This window comes from Balaenoptera borealis (genome assembly GCF_965194805.1).
Source record: "Balaenoptera borealis genome assembly, chromosome: 14".
Lineage (NCBI taxonomy): Eukaryota > Metazoa > Chordata > Mammalia > Artiodactyla > Balaenopteridae > Balaenoptera > Balaenoptera borealis.
In genome coordinates, this window is record NC_138875.1 from 81,202,060 (window position 1) to 81,220,711 (window position 18,652).

The window sequence follows — 18,652 nt, forward strand, 5'->3', positions numbered from 1 at the left end:
ACTTCTCATTGCCTGTAAGAGCAAAACCAAACTCTGTAAACTCTCATAGCATCCCTGGGTGATCCGGCCCTCATCCTCTTAAGCCGCCTCATACACCACTCACCCTTTATTTCCTGTGTGTTCATCCCGCTGACCTTTCAGCTCCCCCAGACACAGCAGGCTCCTTCACTCCCACTTCTCTGCCTACAACTCTTTCCTCCTCCTCTTTATCTAGTTGATTCCTACACACCCCTCAGAGTTCTTGACACTTCCATGGGAAAGACTTCCCTAACCTTCCCCCTCCACCCTTTTCCCAACAATACACAGGATAACAAAGAGTTATCCAGCCCCACAAGTCAATAATGCTGAGTTTAAGAAGCCCTTTTCTAAGTCTAAGATTTGGGGATTTATTGTTACCCTAGCTCAACAGGTCTTTTCCTCACTTATACAATGAATGATTGAAATCTATTACAAATCTTGCTTCTCCACCTCACAGAATCTGTTATTTTCCTTAAAGCTAGAGCCTTCAAGAAAGCAGTAAAGGAATTATAAATGAATTGAATAAATGAAATAACTCCATGAGGAGCCAGTACATTTTCTACGTGGAAATAAAGAAGTGGAGGAAACTGCAAAGTCCAAATGTAGAGTTAGTGCCATATAACTGCTAAGAGTAGACGTTGCCATAGTAGGTCATGGTCCATTGATCTGTCGAATCAGGTCCTTTGCCTGTTTGTGTAAATTAAGTTTTATTGGAACAAAACCATGCCTATTTGTTTATGTATAGTCCGTGGCTGCTTTTGTACTACAGGGGCAGATGTAAGTAGTTGCAACAGAGACAGGATGGCCTACAAAGCCCAAAATATTTGCTGTCTGACACTTTACAGAACAAGTTTGCTGATTCCTGTTAAGGGCATGGGTTTGAGTCCCAGTTCCAACACTTACTAGCTGTGTGACCTTGAGAAAGTCATATTACCTCTCCGAGCTTTAATTTTCTCAGCAACCAAATGGAGAGAATAACATGACTTGCCTCATATGGTTGTTTAAGGATTTAATGAGATCACATGCTTTGCACACTGCCTGGCACATAGAATATGCTTAATAAATCATAGCTATTATTAATAAGTTAGTACTACAAATCATGAACAATAATAATAAAACAAAACCACCTTTTATGTCTTGGGCAGAAGTAGATTCTTTCCTGGGACCTGACAGTAAGTTTTCTTCCTTTGTCACAGATGCTCTGGCAGCCCATAAGGAAACATGTTTATCTTGAAAGCACCTGGCAGAGACGGCATGGATGGGGCTGAGCTGGCGGAAGGACCCCATTTCTCAAACCCAGCTTTCTACATGGAATTATTCAAAGGGAAACCTTATCAAGCAGCCTTCCAGCTTGGTGTCATCCATTTTCTAAAGGTAATTCAGTAGCCCTTGGTAGCTGATGATTTATGGGGTGGGTGGCCAGGGGGAGGTTGCTCCTTTTATTACAGCTGGTTTTTATCAATGACCAGCAACCCGCTGGCTGGGGCCAGAAGCAACAGGCTCTTTGTTTAATCCTGTTAACCCAGGCCTTGTCTGCAGCCAGCTCCAGGCCAGCAGAGGGCCGCTGGCCACGTGGGCAGATGAAGAACTTGGATCATTCTGAGTTGAGAGTGCCAGTTATTAAAGTAGGACTCCTACACAAAGCTTCTTTAAGCGCCTCCCACCCCCAGCCTCATCTGGTCAGTGCTACAGTCCTGGGAGGGAGACACTGTCATCCTTGCTTCACAGATGAGATGCTGAAGCTGGGAGGTAGTTCCTCAGCTCGTGCCTAGATTAGGGATGCCAAGGCAAGTGCTCCTATCTTGACAGGATGCATGTGTGGGGCTGTCTCTGATGTACCGGTCTTGGCTTACACGTGAGGATAGTCTTCGTGAGGGTAGGACCTTGTTCTCTCATTCATAATCTCATTCCTAGGACCAGGCCTGGCACATAGTGGTATTTAATAAATATGTTTAAAGAATGAATGGTGCCAAGGCTTTACCTATGTTTTATCCTTTTCCCTTTTCCTGAAACACTCTTCCCATCATTTTGCTTAGCTAACCCCTACTCGTCCTCAAGGTCACAATTTAGATGTCATCTTGTGTCAGTTCGTGTCCAATCAGGAAAATAGAAATCACAGGAACTAATTTAACTGAGAGAATTTAATAGGGAGTTGGTTAAGCACTTATTGGAAGATGGAAAAGATAAAAAGGGAACACTGAGGTCACAGAGATAGTAACTGCAGTGGATTAGTTATCCATTGCTATGTAACAAATTATCCCACAGCTCAGTAACTTAAAACAACCATTCATTATCTCATATTTTCTGTGGTTTGGGAACCTGGGCATGGCTTAGCTGGATCTTCTCCATCAGGGTCTCTCATAACAACAGTAAAAGTGGCAGCTGAGGCTGGGGTCTCCTCTGAAGGCTCGACTGAGGAGGGACCTCCTTCTAAGCTCACTCACTTGGTTGCTGGCAGGATTCAGTTCCCCGTGGGCTGTTGGACCAAAGCCCTCAGTTTATCCCCATCTATTTGCTGGAGGCCTCCCTCAGTTCCCTGCCACATGGGCCTCCATAGGGCAGCTCGCAGTGTGGCAAGACAAAACATCATTAACTGAACAAGCAAAAGAAAACATCCTTGACAGAGGCCACAGTCCTATTATCGAATCCCTGAAGTGACGTCCCATCATCTCTGCCGTTTTCTAGTAGAAGCAAGTCAGCAAGTCCGTCCTACACGCCAGGGGAGGTGATGGCACAAGGGCACAAATATCAGAGGGCAGGGATCATGGGGGGACCATGTCAGAGATTGCCTCTCACGGGCAGAAAGAAGCTAATACCTAAAGGGAAGAGGCTGGGTTTTAGAATCTAGATGTTTGGAGGAGGGTCCCCACAGGGCTGAGACTGCCTCGGAGGGGGTAGCCCTGGCCAGCTGATACTGGTGAGTGATGGGGTACAATGAAGCTGTTTCCGGCAGTGTGAGAAAACACACCTGGACACAGGAGCTAACTGCTGTTTCTGGAACCAGTTGGCACTGCCCAGGGTCAGGGGAGAACCATTGACACGGATGGGAACAGGATGCAGACCGGAAGGAGCAATCCCTTCTGCGCTTTTTAAGGGTTGAATGTATCCCCCCAACCCTCAAATTCATATGGTGAAGTCCTAGCCCCCAGAACCTCAGAATGGGACCTTATTTGGGAATAGCGTCACTGCAGATGTAATTAGTCAAGATGAGGTCATGCTGGAATAGGTCATAGTAATCCAAAATGACTGTTGTCCTTATTAAAAGGGGGAATTTGGACACACAGTCCAGTGGAACATGAAGGCAGAGATTGGGGTGATGCTTATACCAGCCAAGGAATACCAACAATTGATAGCAAACCACCAGAAGCTAGGGGAGAGGCATGGAACAGATTCTCTCAGCCCTCAGAAGGAACCCACCCTGCTGACACCTTGATTTTGGACTTCTAGCCTCCAGAACTGTGAGAGAATAAAATTCTGTTTTGTAAGCCACCCAGTTGGTGACACTTTGCTACGGCAGTCCTGGAAAGCGAATACAGCCTCCTCCAGCCTTGTAGTCACCTCTGGCTTACATCTTACAGAACCTGCCAGGGATGCAGCTTGAAAAGTAGGGATGTAGTTGCAGCTCAGCTTCATCACAGAGATGATGGAAGATGGATGTGAAGCTGGGCAATGAAATTGTAATGGCCAGCGAATCCTTCTTTGGGGGAAGCCTTCAGTGACACCACCACAGGGGCCCAGGCTGTTCTCTTGCCTTCTTGTGTGTCTCCTCAGTTCTCTGTACCACCTCTGTAGCAGCACTTACTATCCTCTTGTCCTAACTGATTGTTTGTGTCTTCCCCTAGATTATGAACTTCATGAGGGCAGGTACTCTGTCCCTTTTCCTCCACTGTGTCAGCTGTGCCAATACAGACAGCTATCGTATTATACATATAATCTCACTTAATCTTCATAATAGCCCCACAATGCAGATATTTTTATCCCCGTTTTACTTACGAGAAAACTGGATGTCAGTGAGATCAAATGACTTGCCCAAGGTCATACAGCTGGCAAGTGGCAGAGCCAGGGTTGAAAGTCCTTTCTGTTAGCCACCTCTGCTTTCTCCCCAGATTTTTAGAGCTGCCATGTATTAAAGATTTCCAATATGCCAGGAACTGTGTTAGATGCTATCTGCATAACTTTCTCTAACTCCATATTTATATTAGCTCCATTATCACCTAATCCTCATTTCATAGAGTAAGCAGTGCTGATGGAGAGCTGGAAACCAAACTGAATATTCCAGTTAAATCCAATCCCTCTGTGCAGCCAGACAGCTGAAAAATCAACCAGTGTCCCTCCTAAGAGCGGATTAATAGATTGTTGATACATCTAATGGTTTGTTTAGTTGATGGCTTCTGCCATTATTAGGGGAGGGTTTAGAGGGGTTTTTATGATTATAAGACCCACATCAATTAGCCTTGGAAATGAGAATGTAAATACAAAATGTTATTCTGTTGCCAAGCAAAATAAGTACCTGTACTCATAGCCAACGCTTTAAGAATTTATTCAGCAAATATTTGAGCACATATTACTTGTTTGGTACTGTTCTCACAGCTGTACAGGATATAAAAGTATAAGACGCATTCCTGTCCCCAGGGACCTTGCAGTGTATTTAAGGAGAGGAGATGTGCGCATATGAGATGTTAATTAACAAAACAAGGCCATCTAGGGTAAATAGCAAATTAATGGAATGGACAATAGGAAAATGGTGCTTATGGGAATTCAGAGGAAGGAGTGATCATGATGATAGTAATGAGGAAATTTGCTCCCATTTTACTGAGCATTTATCGTGTTCCAGGCAGAGTGCTGTTTGTGTGCACTAACATTTTGCTGATGAGGAAACTGAGGCTTAGAGAAGTTGAATGACTTGCAGAAAGTCACACAGCCAGTGAAGGAGTGAGAATTTGATCCTGGGTTATCTCACCCAGGAATGAGCTCTTGCTGCCATTCTATATTCTGAGAGTGGATTGTACTCTGTATGTCCACAGAAATCAATGACTGTGTTGGGGGCTGGGGAAGCTCATGTAAATCTTAGAGTTGATGACGTTTAAACTGGGTTTTGAAGCATGAGTAGGAGTTCAGTGGTTGGAGAAAGGGAAAAGACACTCCAGGCAAAAGGAACAGCCCTCTGCCCACCACACCCCCCCCTTTTTTTTGTAGAGACGACTGGTATAAGTCATCCTCATTCTCTTATGCCCCTTCCTTCAGGGAAGGGCTTGGAATTTCACAATATTTCCCCTTTGACTCTGCTGGCACTGAGGCTTGATTCTTTGGGAGAGAGAAGCCTCTGTGATTCTACAGCAGACCCAGATCTTGTCAATTATTTTCAGCATCTAGAAGAGACGGTGGTGGGACATCCTCTCTCCCCTCAACACACATAACTATTATGAATGCTACGAACATTTTGTTGAGCAAACAATTCTTGGGAGAACTAAAGTGCTTATTGCCAATTTAAAAAAGCCATTCTGAGAGAAAACTAAAATAGATGGAAATCAATTGAATTTTCTGCCCTAGGAGATCTTGAGCAATGAAACCCGTGTAATTGACCAGTGGATTTCAGAGGGGGATGGGTGCAAAGGTAGTAAGAGGAAAATGAGGACCAAGGAACATGTAGGGGGAGGAAACAGTTGTTTTGCAGAAGGAGAAGTGCAGCCCCCTATGTCTGGGTTCCTTCTGAGAGGCCAGAGGAAACGTGTTAGGGATGCCACACATGATAACCTCTCAGATCTTCCATTTCCTCACCTGTGAAATGGGGGTCATGGCAGTGAACCTTTGGGATCCTAGAAGGTACGTGAAGCTCTTTGCATGCTGTCTGGCATGTAGTAGGAGCTCAGAAATGTTAGTTATGATTAATAATAGTACTGTGTTAGAGAGTAAAGTGCAGAGTTGATATTTTAGGTTGGGTTCCCTGGGGTTCTCATGCATGTGATAGACTGAGCTCTTAGAAGCAAGCGGGAGTGGGGGAAGCAGGAAAGCCCAGGAGAAGGAATTAAACAAGGATGTGGTCTCAGTTGGAGACTAGCCACAGCCCAATCCCACAGGGAGCTCTGGAGCATGAACTGTGCTGCAGAATTGATCTGCCTTGGGGCCCCGGGGTGAGCCTTTTTAAACTCCAGGTCAGTTAGTCATTGTATACAGGATGCTTTGGGGGAGGGTTGTGCCCAAAGTGGGCTTTCTGGGTGAAGTGGCTCCTGTTAGAGAGCAGTTCCCCCCCAGGGCAGATGTGAGCCTAGTAGCCGGTACTCACAACATCTGGGGGATGGCTGCATTGGGCTAGTAAGGGGTGGTCCGCGTTGGGTGCACCAGTGAAGTCCATTTCAGTGGTCAGGGTGAAGGACGCAGAGTGGAAACTGAATAAAGTGAGTGTATCAAGACTGTTTTTAGGTAGCATGAGGATGACTCTCTTGACAAAAAGATGCAGAGGAGACCCACCCTGATGTAACTCAGGATATTTCCACCTGATTCCTCATAGAGATCTTGGCAACTTCCGGAATCCCAACTTCCCCCCAGAGCCTATCTTATTATGCCACTATTCAAAGATGGGATGCTTGCTCTTCTCATCTGTAAATCTTGAAACTCAGCTGATCAGATGATGGTGCCTTCAGGGCAGAAATTACGTCCTGCCTTTCTTAGTATCCCCCACGATGCTAAGTGCAGTGTCTTGCATATAGTTGGTCCTCAGCAAGTATACTTGAATGAAGAGCATCTCCCCCAAGCATCCTCAGGGATCCCAAGCTTACAACTTTGGGGGGTGATTAAAGAAAGTGCCTTCAGTTATGAATGTTCAGACTTCTTGCTGTGGCATTTAAGGTCCCCACCCTCTTGATCTGACCTCCAGGATTAGTTCCAGTGACCCTCTCACCCACCTTCACAAGCCTCACTCTGTTGTCCAATGGTTCCAACCCTTTCTCATTTTCTCATACAGTGCTGTCTGTCATCATCTAACCAGTTGTCCAGGCTAAAGTCCTAGGAGTAACTTTTTATTCCTCTTCCTCTGACCCTTAAGCATCAAATCCACCAGCAATTCTACTTTTTTTATTCTACTTTCAAAATATGCCCAAGTCTGGCCACTTTTCATTCTTTCCTCTGCTATCATCCTAATCTAAGTCTTTTCCCCATCTTTCACCCAGATTACAACATCCTCCCCACTGGTCTCCCTGCTCCGGATCTTGTTTACCTCAGCAAGTTGTGTCTAGCATGGTGCCTGGCACGTAATGGGCTCTCAATAAATACTTGATGAATGAATGGTTAGGAAATGGCATAAAGTTCCCTTTTTGACATTAAAAAAAAATCATGGATCGCCAAACTAACAGTTGATATTTTAATATACTTGGCTTGGGAAACAATTTGTTGACCAAATGCATCTATGAATTCAATAATGCTTTTGAATAAACAGGTCTACAGACATTTGAAAAGTAGTTCTACTAGGGATGAGGCATTGGCAAATTGGTCCCAAAATTGGCAGATACCTTGCAATACCTCTGCAGTCCTCTAGGAGGCAGTGGCTCACAGGTTGGAATCTACTACTCCGGTTAAACTAGGTCTTTGCTATTCCTGCAGCATGACTCATTGTGGGATTCTGTTCCCACCCCTGTGCCTTTGTTCCAGCTGTGTCCTCCCTTTCAAATCTACCTCAAACTCTAGGTATACAAAGCCCCTCCATCTTTAAAGTCTCAGCCCAAATGTCAACTCTTTTAAAGCCTTTCTTGATTTCACCTAGATGAGAAGATTTCTCACCCTCCTTGCTGAGTTCCCATAGAGCTTTATCTGTACTGCTTTTATACACAGCTGTGGGTGCCTGATTTAGAGACTTCATGAACCACTAACATTTGAGAAGGTGCAGGCGGTGTCTGACATAGATTCGGCAACTTTTGACTTTGCCAAAAAGACCTTGAAACACTCAAATCTTATCACCACCGTCATTTCATAAAAGAAATTTATTTACACAAAAAGGGAAAAGAGGGGGGGAAGAGCATTATTTCAAAATAAGGAATCATTTTAACAATGAAATAAATTTAGTTCTACGAAAAATTCACACAAGGATGGTTCTTATTTTTCTCTTGTTTCTGAGTCCTAGTAAGGAATTCGTCACAGATAAGCCTTGATCTAGAATGGAACATTTGGAAACTTTGTCTTCTAATTCTCCATGTCCCTACCCCATCACCACTTCTCATGGGTAGGGAATGTGTCTACTTCAGCACCATCTTCCTGACAAAGCCTGGCTCATGGTGACTAAGGCTATTTGATTGAACATCATGAAGGGCAGAGGCCCTGTCCTTTCTCTGGAATACTTTTGGTTCCTGATTCTTTGGCCTCTGTGCCACTGATGGTTAAAGAAAGCCCTTGCAGTAGAATTACCCTTTTCTGGAAGGCAAGGGCAGTGTAGAGCCCCTCGGATTTTTACCTACTAACTCAGTACTGAAGGTACTCATGTAGCCTTCAAGGAAGACATTGTCCATCCAATGGAGAAAGAAGAGGCTGCGATGTTCTTAATTTGTAATATCATAGTAGGTGCTCAATTAATACTTGACAACTCTCTATGGATCTCGAAATCTATGAAGCTGACTCTTTGTTTTGGTCCTGGGAGCCTTCTTGGTTGAACATGAGCCCTGCCACTCTTGGCTTTATATTCCAAAGTACAGGCGTTCCTTTAAGCAATCGCAAGACATAATGGAGACCAAAGGCAGCTGGGCTCTGGGTCCCTTCCAGTCATGGGACAGAGGGAGGTCTTGTGGCTCACCCTGAGCTGCTTTGGATAGCTGCTCTTTTTAGAGCCCTTGGGAGAACCGGGCCAAAGACAAGCAGCATCTTCCTGGGTCAAGGCACAAACCACAGACACCCCAGGAATTTGGGGCACAGAGCTGTCCCAAGGAGGCTGAATGCCTGGTGCCCAAACTCTCTGTCTGTGGAATAACGAGTTCTCATTTGATCATCTGCTGTGTAAATCATTGGCGACGGGGAGTTAATCATGCATCGAAAATGAGTCCTTTCTGTGCGTTACTGAGCGCAGTGCTCAGAGCAGCGTCTGTTTACCCCTCCGCTCTCAAACCTCTGGCAGTTTGAACAATTAATTGTGACCAGTAAGCTCTCTTTGTTTCAGGGCATTAGGGGAAAAAGCCCCAGTTCTCCCCAAAACACACATACCACTGGGTGGTGGGTAAAGAAGCCTCTACTTAACTACTTTACCCACTTAAAAATGATGTTCTAAGAATCAAATGGTGTATACAAGTGTGTGTGTGGGGGTATGGGGGATAGGGAGAGGAAGGAGGGAGAAGGGAAGAGAAGAGAAAGGAAGAGAATGAGGAGGAAGTAATTTTGGGAGAGGAAGGGGGGAGAAGGGAAGAGAAAGGAAGAGAATGAGGAGGAAGTAATAATTTTGGCTTCTGTTTTTATGAGCACTGTATCATGTATCAGGCAGTGTACCAAGTGCTTTGCTTATGGGATCTTGTTTCATCTACATAATACAGTTACAGACAGAGGTATTATTATCCCCATTTTATAGAGGAGAGCACTGAGGTTCAGAGAGGTTAAGTCACTTGCCCAAGGCGCCCAGCTAGGAAGTGGCGAGGGAGGGATTTGAGCTCCGGCTGTTCTGACTCTAAGGCTCAAGCCTTAGCTGATCTGCTACACTTGTCCTTTCCTTTCAGTGGAAACCTCACTCACCCTCAAGTCCTCATCCTAAGGCCCCTCCGCTGGTCCCTCTTGGACAGCCTGCAGGCAGAGGCTCTGAGGCTCAGCTGCCTCGGCCTCCATCTCAGCAGTGCCACTTTGCAGCGTCGGCACCCCTCACTTCTCTGAGCTTCAGTTTCCTCACTTGTCGACTGGGAACAGTCACAGAGCCTTCGTGTATGATTTTGTGAGGATTAAATGAGATGCTATACAGAGAGAGGGCACGGAGCCCTGTATCAGTCATATTCTTACTGCTATCCTTTATGGAACACTTACTATGTGCCAGGCACTTTGCTAAACATGTTATATTCAGTGTGCATCTCTAAGTCGCACAACCACCCCAGAAAGTAGATATTAATTAATCAGTAATCAATTTATCATTTAGCAAATATTTACTGAGCATCTACTATGTGCAGGCATGTCTTGGTGCTAGGGCTGAAGTCTAGATGGAAGGTGGACAAATAATAATTATATAATTAAATGATGATAAGGGTTATAGAGGGGAGTGCATGGTGCTGTAAGGGTCCATAGTGAGGGGAGGGGGAACTGATCTATTTTTGGAGGTGGGAGGGGTGTTCAGAGATGTCTTTTTGAAGAAAGTGACATTTCAGCTGAGCCCAGAAGGCTGACTAGGAGGAAGCCAGTTCAAGGAAAAGGATGAGGGAAAAACATTCTGAGCAGAGAATGAAGTTGTGCTATTCTTATTTAACTAGGATCTTTCATATTTTAATCCAAAGGAATGATCAAATGTGGGCTGCTTTCAGATCTGTGGCAGACTCTTGGAGCTGAGGGAAGGGGGAAGTTTGAGGTTGGAGTATATCCTATTCAGATTGCCTGGAATATTTCCATGCAAATGACTAATGAGGTCCTCAGTTAATTTTATTCAATGAATATTCTGTTCTCACCAGACCCTAGAAAGTCAAATCTGGAAGGAAACTTTGAGGTCATCTGGGGCTCAGATGCAAAACATTTGCAAAAATGTTGCACTTAGGGTGACAGCTGTTATTGACTGGTGGTGTCTACTTACATTTCTCTGTTGGGAAGAGACCTCATTAGTGGCAAGTAGTGGTGAATTGATTAGTGATGTCTGCTTCAGGCATGGAACTAGGAATTGATGGCAGATACGTGAGTAGGGTCAAAAAAGCTGGACACAGTTGGCATCAGAACTCCTCTTAGAGAGAAAACTGTCTGTGTCAGAATGTATTTTTATAGGCTCTTTTAGGTATTGAAGATGGGCCATGAGGAACATAAGCTGTAAGAACACAGCAAAACAAAGAGAGAACTAAATTGCTTTGCATAATTAATAGGAATTCAAGGTCATGGATGAGCAGGGAAGAGAGAGGGTAAAAGTGCTTGTACGGGAGGGGAGGCTGCACCACATGGTGGGTAGCTGAACCTCAGAGAGAAGGGCAGACAGCACAGGAACTTCATGATGGCAGAGTGGCCAAAGATTTCAAAGAGCTGGATACCTCGTTTCCAATTTTAAGTAGTTTGTTTCCCCAGACTGACAATAAAAGTCTGTTTTACATATGGAGCCTTGTGTTGGTGGCATCTAGGGGCATGCAGGAATAGGGGCGGTGTCCAGTGTGAGGGGCCGTATTACGGGAAAACGAGAGAACACGTGGGGTGCTGCACTGATGGTCCATAAACTGAACCGAACTCAGTGAAAATGGAGAAGCCAGAGTTGGAGAAATACTCCCTTCAGCCCCACCCGCAAATAACCCTGGACGAATGGGAAGGACACTGGGTCTGTGGCTGCATGTGGAATAAGCGTTAGGGCTAATTTCTTTTGGATTTCAAAGAATGGGAGAGTACAAGTTGATATATGTGAGATATTCACCTATCTGCTTCCCTGTTCTAGTCTATCCTCCTAATTTTATAGATGGGGAAACTGAGACCCCTATAGGGGGAAGGATGCTAATGGAGTTCTCATTTGATGGCTGCCCAATGAGCCTTCTTCTCTGAGACTGTGATGGGAGACATTAGGCAAGGGTAATGAGCCAGCGCCTGTGTCTGCTGTCATCCTTGGTCTGCAGCACTCAGCCCGATTTTCACAAAATATTACAGACTCTCAGACCCACTTTTATTTTTAAAGGGAAAATCATCAGAACTTAAATGAAGGCTGTTTAGTCATATGCGTGTGTGTGTGTGTGTGTGTGTGTGTGTGTGTGTGTGTGTTTGTTTTGGTGTGTTTGGGCAGGTTATGGATGTAGTTGGGAATCTGGATCTGACTTGAAGGGAAAAAGAAAGGCAAAAGAAGAGGGGTTTGACTTGGTTCCATCTCCTGCTTTGAGCTGCCACTGTATCCCTCCTCACAGGAGGGGTCCTTTCAGAACATACCCTGAAACTCAGGTCTTGTCTGTAAAGAGTGGGCGGTCACTTAGCTAATGGTAATCTAGGGGGGAAAAAAGGGCTGCCTGATGAACTGATTTCTCCATTTGCCTCCCTACGGTGCCTACCATTTCTACTGATAGTCATGCCTTCGGGCGAAGCATGGATGTGCGAGCGTCTTTGCTGAGAGGGGGTAAGCTCTATGACGCCCACCAGTGCCCTAGAAACAATTCACTAGTGATAGCCCCTCAGAATGTACTACTGTTTTCCAAATATTAGTGTGGAGACATTGCCATTTGAGCCTCATCACACTTCTATATCAAGAACAACAGATGGTGCCCCCATTTTTCAGAGGAGTAAACTGAGTCCTGAGAAATTGTGACTTGGCTGAGGCAACGTAAGGAGCAGAAGTGAGAATTCAGGTCTCGGCACAACGACTCTCAGAGTCTTAGATGATTAGTTGTTTTACCTCTAAACAGGAGCACATTGAAATTTTCAAAAAATTAGATTTTTATTGTACATTAAAAAAATAATAAATTTATTTATTTATATTTTATTTTTGTCTGTGTTGGATCTTCGTTGCTGCGCGTGGGCTTTCTCTAGTTGTGGTGAGCGGGGGCTACTCCTTGCGGTGTGCGGGCTTCTCATTGTGGTGGCTTCTCTTGTTGTGGAGCACGGGCTCTAGGTGCGTGGGCTTCAGTAGTTGTGGCACATGGGCTCAGTAGTTGTGGCTCGCGGGCTCTAGAGCGCAGGCTCAGTAGTTGTGGTGCACGGGCTTAGTTGCTCCGCGGCATGTGGGATCTTCCAGGACCAGGGCTTGAACCCGTGTCCCATGCATTAGCGGGTGGATTCCTAACCACTGCGCCACCAGGGAAGTCCTGATTGTACATTTTCATTGTAGAAAAATTAGAAAATGGAGAAAAGGCAAAGAAGAAACTAAACTTTAACCATAATCCCACAGTGCAAAGATGATCTCATTCTCAGTTTGGGGTATATCCTCCTTGTCTTCTTTTCTATAAGGATTATGGCTTTTTAAGAAAAATGGAGTAAGAATATGTAGAATTCTGTGATGTGAATGCTTCATTATTTATTTAACATGTTCTGTGGTAGCAAGCATTTATCAAGCTTATTTGCTGAAAAGCAAGATGCCAGGAGGATGAACTACAGGCTAAGGGACAAAGCTTGGTTCTTATAATCCAGATTAACACACCGTTGAGCAAGGTAGGGGCAGACAGTTCACCCATTTGTTCAACAACTAGGTTGAATATCTACTATGTTCCAGGCACTGTGCACGGCGTGAGGGATACAGCTGAGATCAGTATAGAAAAGGTCTCATGAAGCTCATATTGTTGGGTGGAGACAGATAATCAACAAATACATGTGTGGATAGGTGTGTGTGCGTGTGTGTGTCTGTAAATATAAATGAGATGGTGAAGGTGGAATGAAGGACAAGGCAGGGGCAGCAGAGAGGGTAGGGATGGTGAGACACCATATTAAATGCCCTCTGAGGAGATGACATTTGAGCAAAGATAGCAAGTGAACCATGTGAGTATTTGAGTGAAGACTAGACCAGCAGGAAGTCCAAAGGCAGGGGGGTGGGAAGGGTCGTGGCGCTGGGGACAGAAACACTCAAGAGCACTGGGAGCAGGGAGGGTGTCAGCAAATGTGATTGAAGGCTAAGGAACTTAGACTTGAGGTTGTGTAGACCTTCAGAAGCCACAGCGGGGTGTGTGGCTGGTGGATGGCAAGTTTTGCGAGGGTCTTCAGCAGATGAGCAGTGCGAGCTGATGTCTCTTTGGAAGGGCTCGCTTTGGCTCTGGGTGGAGACTGGCCCTAGTGGGAGGCAAGAAGAGAAGCCAGAGGCCAGTTTGCAGGGTGTCGTGATGATCCGGGAGAGAGGCGGGGCAGCAGAGGGGCTGCAAGAAGGGGCAGGTTTGAGCTATGTCTTGAAGGTGCAGTTCTGGGAACTTGCTGAAGACTTGGCTCTTGGAGTGAGAGGGGGAAGCGGTCACGAATGACTGAACAACTGGGCAGGTGGTGGTGCTGCAAGTGCGGTGGGGAGGACCGTGGAGGGAGAGTGGAGGAGAGTTAGAGGTTGGGTTTGCGACGTGTTAAGCTTGAGATCCCTGTTAGAGTTCCGACTGGAGATCCTAATCACCCAGCGGGATGTACAAGCCTGGAGGTCAAGGGATGAGTGGAGGCAGAAGATATAAATTACAGAATCATCAATGCAGAGATGCTCTTGAAAGCTGTGGGGCTGGGTGCGGAAATGGCTCTTTGGTGAGGGTCAGGGGAAGGGTAGCTTGAGTTCCAGTAGGGCTGGGGGAGGTGGGAAAATGAAGACTACCTTCTCCTAATTCATGGTTGTGCTAAAGGCTGGATCTACGCTTTTGATGGTGGCAGGATGGGTCTTGATGAGAAAGTGGTTCCAAATTCACCTGTAGAGAGAGGTGGAGGTGGGGAGGCTAGAACCTTGAAAAGAAGGTTCTAAGAGCCCAGGGAACAAGACAGAAGTGAAGGCAGGAAATTGACATAAGGAGGAGGCGAGTTCGGGGAGAAGAGTGGGAGAGGAAGAGAGGGTGGCAAATGAGCCTGGGGAACGGGAGGCCTGTTCTCTGCAAGTGGGCCACCGCTGTAGGTTAGTGCCTCACAGCGAGGGAGCGCGTCACGCTGGTCGGCACAGAGGCTGACACCATCCTTCCACGTGTTATGGCGGAGTCAGGTTCTCCCAGCTCCCCCCGTCCCTGCCTACATTGTCTGTTAGTCGGTAAGGGTTTCAGTGTATCCTGTAAATACAGACATCTCATCTTGGATAGCTCACTTGCTAAGATGGTACCCCCTGTTTTATATCTGTGACATTAAAAAATGCTTCTGAGGATTTGATGCAAGTGTGTGGGTAAATGCCAAGCTCTAGGAGCCCCTAGCTTGGTTCATCTCTCCCTTCTCCTCCTCCCCTCCCCACCTCCTTTCTGCCTCCTTTCTCCCTGCAAACATGCCTCTGTCCATCCACCATCCATTTCTCAACTCATTTAGAGAGGCAGTAACTCTTAGGGAGCCCTTGCTTTTTGGCAGGTGTTGGGCTAGGTGTCAAGGACATGAAGAAAATAAGAAGCAGTTACTCTTTAAAGGAAGTGGGACGCACACGAATTGCTCTGATCTGCTCTAGACAGGTAGTGACATCTTAATCTGTAATTCCCCAAGTCAGTCCACTGAGTAGCTGCATTGTAATTGCTCGAGGACCTTTTAAAAATACATGTTCCTGAAGCCACCTCAGAATCAAAATCTTCTAGGAAGTGTACGTTGAAAAAGTCCCCAGGTGATTCTGACGCACAGCTAGACTTGGGAAATCAGCTGGCTGCGATTCGAGTGGGCTCTGAACCTTGGTTGCTTCAGATGGAAAATGGGAATAGCTTTTAAATAACCTTACTTTACAGCATTGTTAGGATTAAATGAGATCACACTAGAGAAAACTCTCAGCACAAGCATGTTTCTAAGTGGGCCTTCTGGGTTTACCTGTGGAGTCCGAGGCCTTCTCGATACTCCAAGGACCAGCAGCCTCAGTACCACCTGGTTAAAAAGGCACATTCCCACCCCCAGCGCCCAACCCCACTCCAGATACCATGAATCAGAATCTCCCAGGTGATTCACGTGCACGTTAAAGTTGGCTGATCGAAAGGGGACGCAGACAGTCCACCTGCCACCTCGCAGTCACACCTGGCAGCAGGCCATCTCTGTTAAGGAGTACTAATGAAGCATGAAAATGATTTCCTCGGTGTAATTGTACGACGCTGCTCCGGAGCTGGAGCCGGGCTGCTCTGCGTTGGGTGGTTTAAGTGACCGTTACACGGCACCGCGACTTATCGTGGAAGAGCAGCGGCCATAGAAAGGCTGGCGGCGGGGGGGCACTGACTGAAGTCACCTGTCCTTGATGTGGGCCACCCGGACGGTCCTCTCCTCTCTGCTTCATCCAAGACAGATGGCTCCCCTGTAGATGTGGTGATGGCCCCAGGGTACAGAGCTGTGCCAGCTTTCTCCCCAGAATTGAAGCTGGTTTCAGGGGAGTCCCTCTGTCTTGAACTTGAATGTGCACAGGAATCATCTAGAGATCATGTGAAAATGCAGATTCCAATTCAGCAGGTCCAGGGTGGGGCCTGAGATTGTACATTTCTAGCAAGCTCCTGGGTGACGCTGATGTTTTAGGTCCAAGGGCCACACAAGGAAAGACACCAGTACTACTCAGTGGTTCTCAAAGAATACCAATACTTCCTCCCACCCAAGATGAATTAAATCAGAATTTCTGGAGGTAGAACCTGGGCATCAGTAATTTTCAAAAGCTCCATAACTTGTAGTCAGGGTTGAGAACTGTTGATTTAGGAAATAGTCTTTTTGCCTCCCTTTCTCTCTTTCTTTCCTCTCTCTTCTTCTTTCTCCCTTTCTCTCTTTCTTTCCTCTCTCTCTTTCTCCCTCCCTCCCTTCTTTCCTTCCTTCCCTCTTTTTTTTTTTTTGAGATATTATCTTGGACCCAGAGCAGACAGTTGAATTAAGAAAGAGCTGCCTGCTATTTTAGATAGGATGAGTAGAGCAAGGCATCTCCAAGCAGAGATCTGAAGGCGATGGAGGAGTAAGTCATCTGCAGTGTGGAAGGTGAGCACTGCAGGCAGCAGGGATCTCAGTGTTCTCTTCCGGACGTATTGGGACGCTGATTAGATGCCCACATGGAGACTGCCCTTATGAGGTCAGATATACAAGTCTGAACCTCAAGGGAGAGGTCTGGTAGAGAAATTCAGGATTCATCAGCAAATATATGCTATTGAATGCCTTTGAACTGAAAGAACACCTAAGGTATAAGTGGAGGACTGAGCTCTGGGCTCTGGAAAATTTAGAGGTAGAGTTGAAGAGAAGGAGCGTTCTGGCTTCTGCATTGGGGATGTCCACTAGATAGAGGCTGGAAGAGATGTTAAAAGAGCACACTTCCTCAGAATCTGCCACAGTGACTGAGATGGTTTGTAGATGGGAATAGGGCCAAGAAATAGAATCCAGCTTGTTGAACTTTAGTACCTAAGGCATCCGGCATCTGGGTTTGAAGCTCAAGAAAGAAGTCTGGGCTGGAGATAGATTTGAGCATCCAGCATATAGGTCAAAAAATGAGGTCATATGAAGAGTGAGAAAAGAGAAGAGACCGGAGAAGAACTTTTAGAAAGACATATGTTGAATGGGGAGGGCGGGGCATAAAATGAGAAAAATCTGTAAAGGCTCAAGGGAAAGCTCAGGTTATTAAGTTCAGGTTATTGGGAAAAAGGAACATACATTAGGACTTAGCATATGGAAAGTGACTATGCTTCAACCCTGATGCTCAGTTGAATAAGGTCTGTGTCAGGAGAAGAACAGAGGCTTTGGAGCTAAAAAAAAAAAGGATTAAAGCTGTAAGTTTATTTCCACCATTTAGTAACTGTGTGACCCAGAACCAGTCATTCAACTTTTTGAACTTTAATTTTCTTATTTGTAAAACAAGGTCAATAACATTTACTTCACTGGATCTCATAGAATGTCTGGCACATGAAGTGCTCACCACCTGATCCTCTTCTTTCTTCCTCGCTGCTCTAAAGTTTCCATCAAGAAGGCAGAGCAGGATAAGATAAATAGGAATTCTGAAGATGGGAATGTCAGAGGCAGGTGAGGCTGTGGTGAGCAGAAGAGGTGGAAATTGTGTGGACATTTGTCGACCAGGGTGGGGGGTCCTCAAGCTGTCAGGGCCATTAAACCACCCAGGGCAGCTTGTTAAGAAGCAGGTTCTTAAGACCTGCCCCCTGGCGGTCTTTAGGTTAGAGGTGGAGCCAAGTGATTCTGCTACGAGCAGAGCACAGACTACATACTGCAGAGACACTAATTTAGATAAGGGGAGGAGTGGACAGAGCATCCTGGGGGTGGGGCACAGGGATGTACATGGTTTCATGATCTGATTAATCTAAGTAGAGGGTTCACGATACAAATCGCAGCACGTAAAGAAGAAAACTGAGTACCCGGTAAATGAATTCTTGAATCGTGGGCAAGATTGAGAAAGAAGTGAGTATACACACAGCTTTGATTGTGAAGCTCCATTTAATTTCATGACTAGGAGGGGTCACAGGAGAAGAAAAGGCCATGGAAAAAGAGATGCAGACAGATCCATGAAGGGAGAGTACAAGACAGAAAACTCTAGAGAAGGGGAACAGAGGAGTGGCTTGGGAAAATACACTGCTACCAAAGAGCCACTCACATTGAGCAAAGACTTGTTAACCAAAATTTGAGAAATGGAGACCTGATTGAAATAAAAAGGTGTTTATTTGGGGTTTGTTAGGACTGCAGCCCAGGAGACACAGATTCAAGAAGCCCAGGGGACCACATATTCAGGAAGCACTTGAATTGTGTTCCACCAAACTACAAAATGGGGGAGGTCTATAAAGGCAAAAAGTGCAAGGTTCCGGTTAGTTACATGAGTGGTTTATCAAGAATCATAATTGGAGCTGGCAAGAAGTAGGGGTGCTTATGAAGTAAGGATTGGTTGGGGTCCGAAATGGTTGCATAATTAGTTACAAGGGGGAACAACCTTGAGACTCAA

The 18,652-nt window shown here is 45.7% G+C and overlaps 1 protein-coding gene across 2 annotated transcripts in view; it reads left to right on the forward strand.

The window, feature by feature from the left end:
- SUDS3 (SDS3 homolog, SIN3A corepressor complex component) overlaps positions 1 to 11,027 on the forward strand; it is a 384,413-nt gene extending 373,386 nt beyond the window's left edge. The window contains exon 16 of one of the 2 annotated variants that reach the window (XM_082355979.1): positions 1,215 to 11,027. Coding sequence is in view for 1 of the 2 variants with exons in the window: in XM_082355964.1 (XP_082212090.1) it covers positions 1,215 to 1,233 (19 nt within the window). In the remaining variant the exon portion in view is untranslated. The remainder of the gene's footprint in view (positions 1 to 1,214) is intronic. The other variant, XM_082355964.1, reaches the window with a different exon arrangement.
- Positions 11,028 to 18,652: the final 7,625 nt, after the last annotated feature.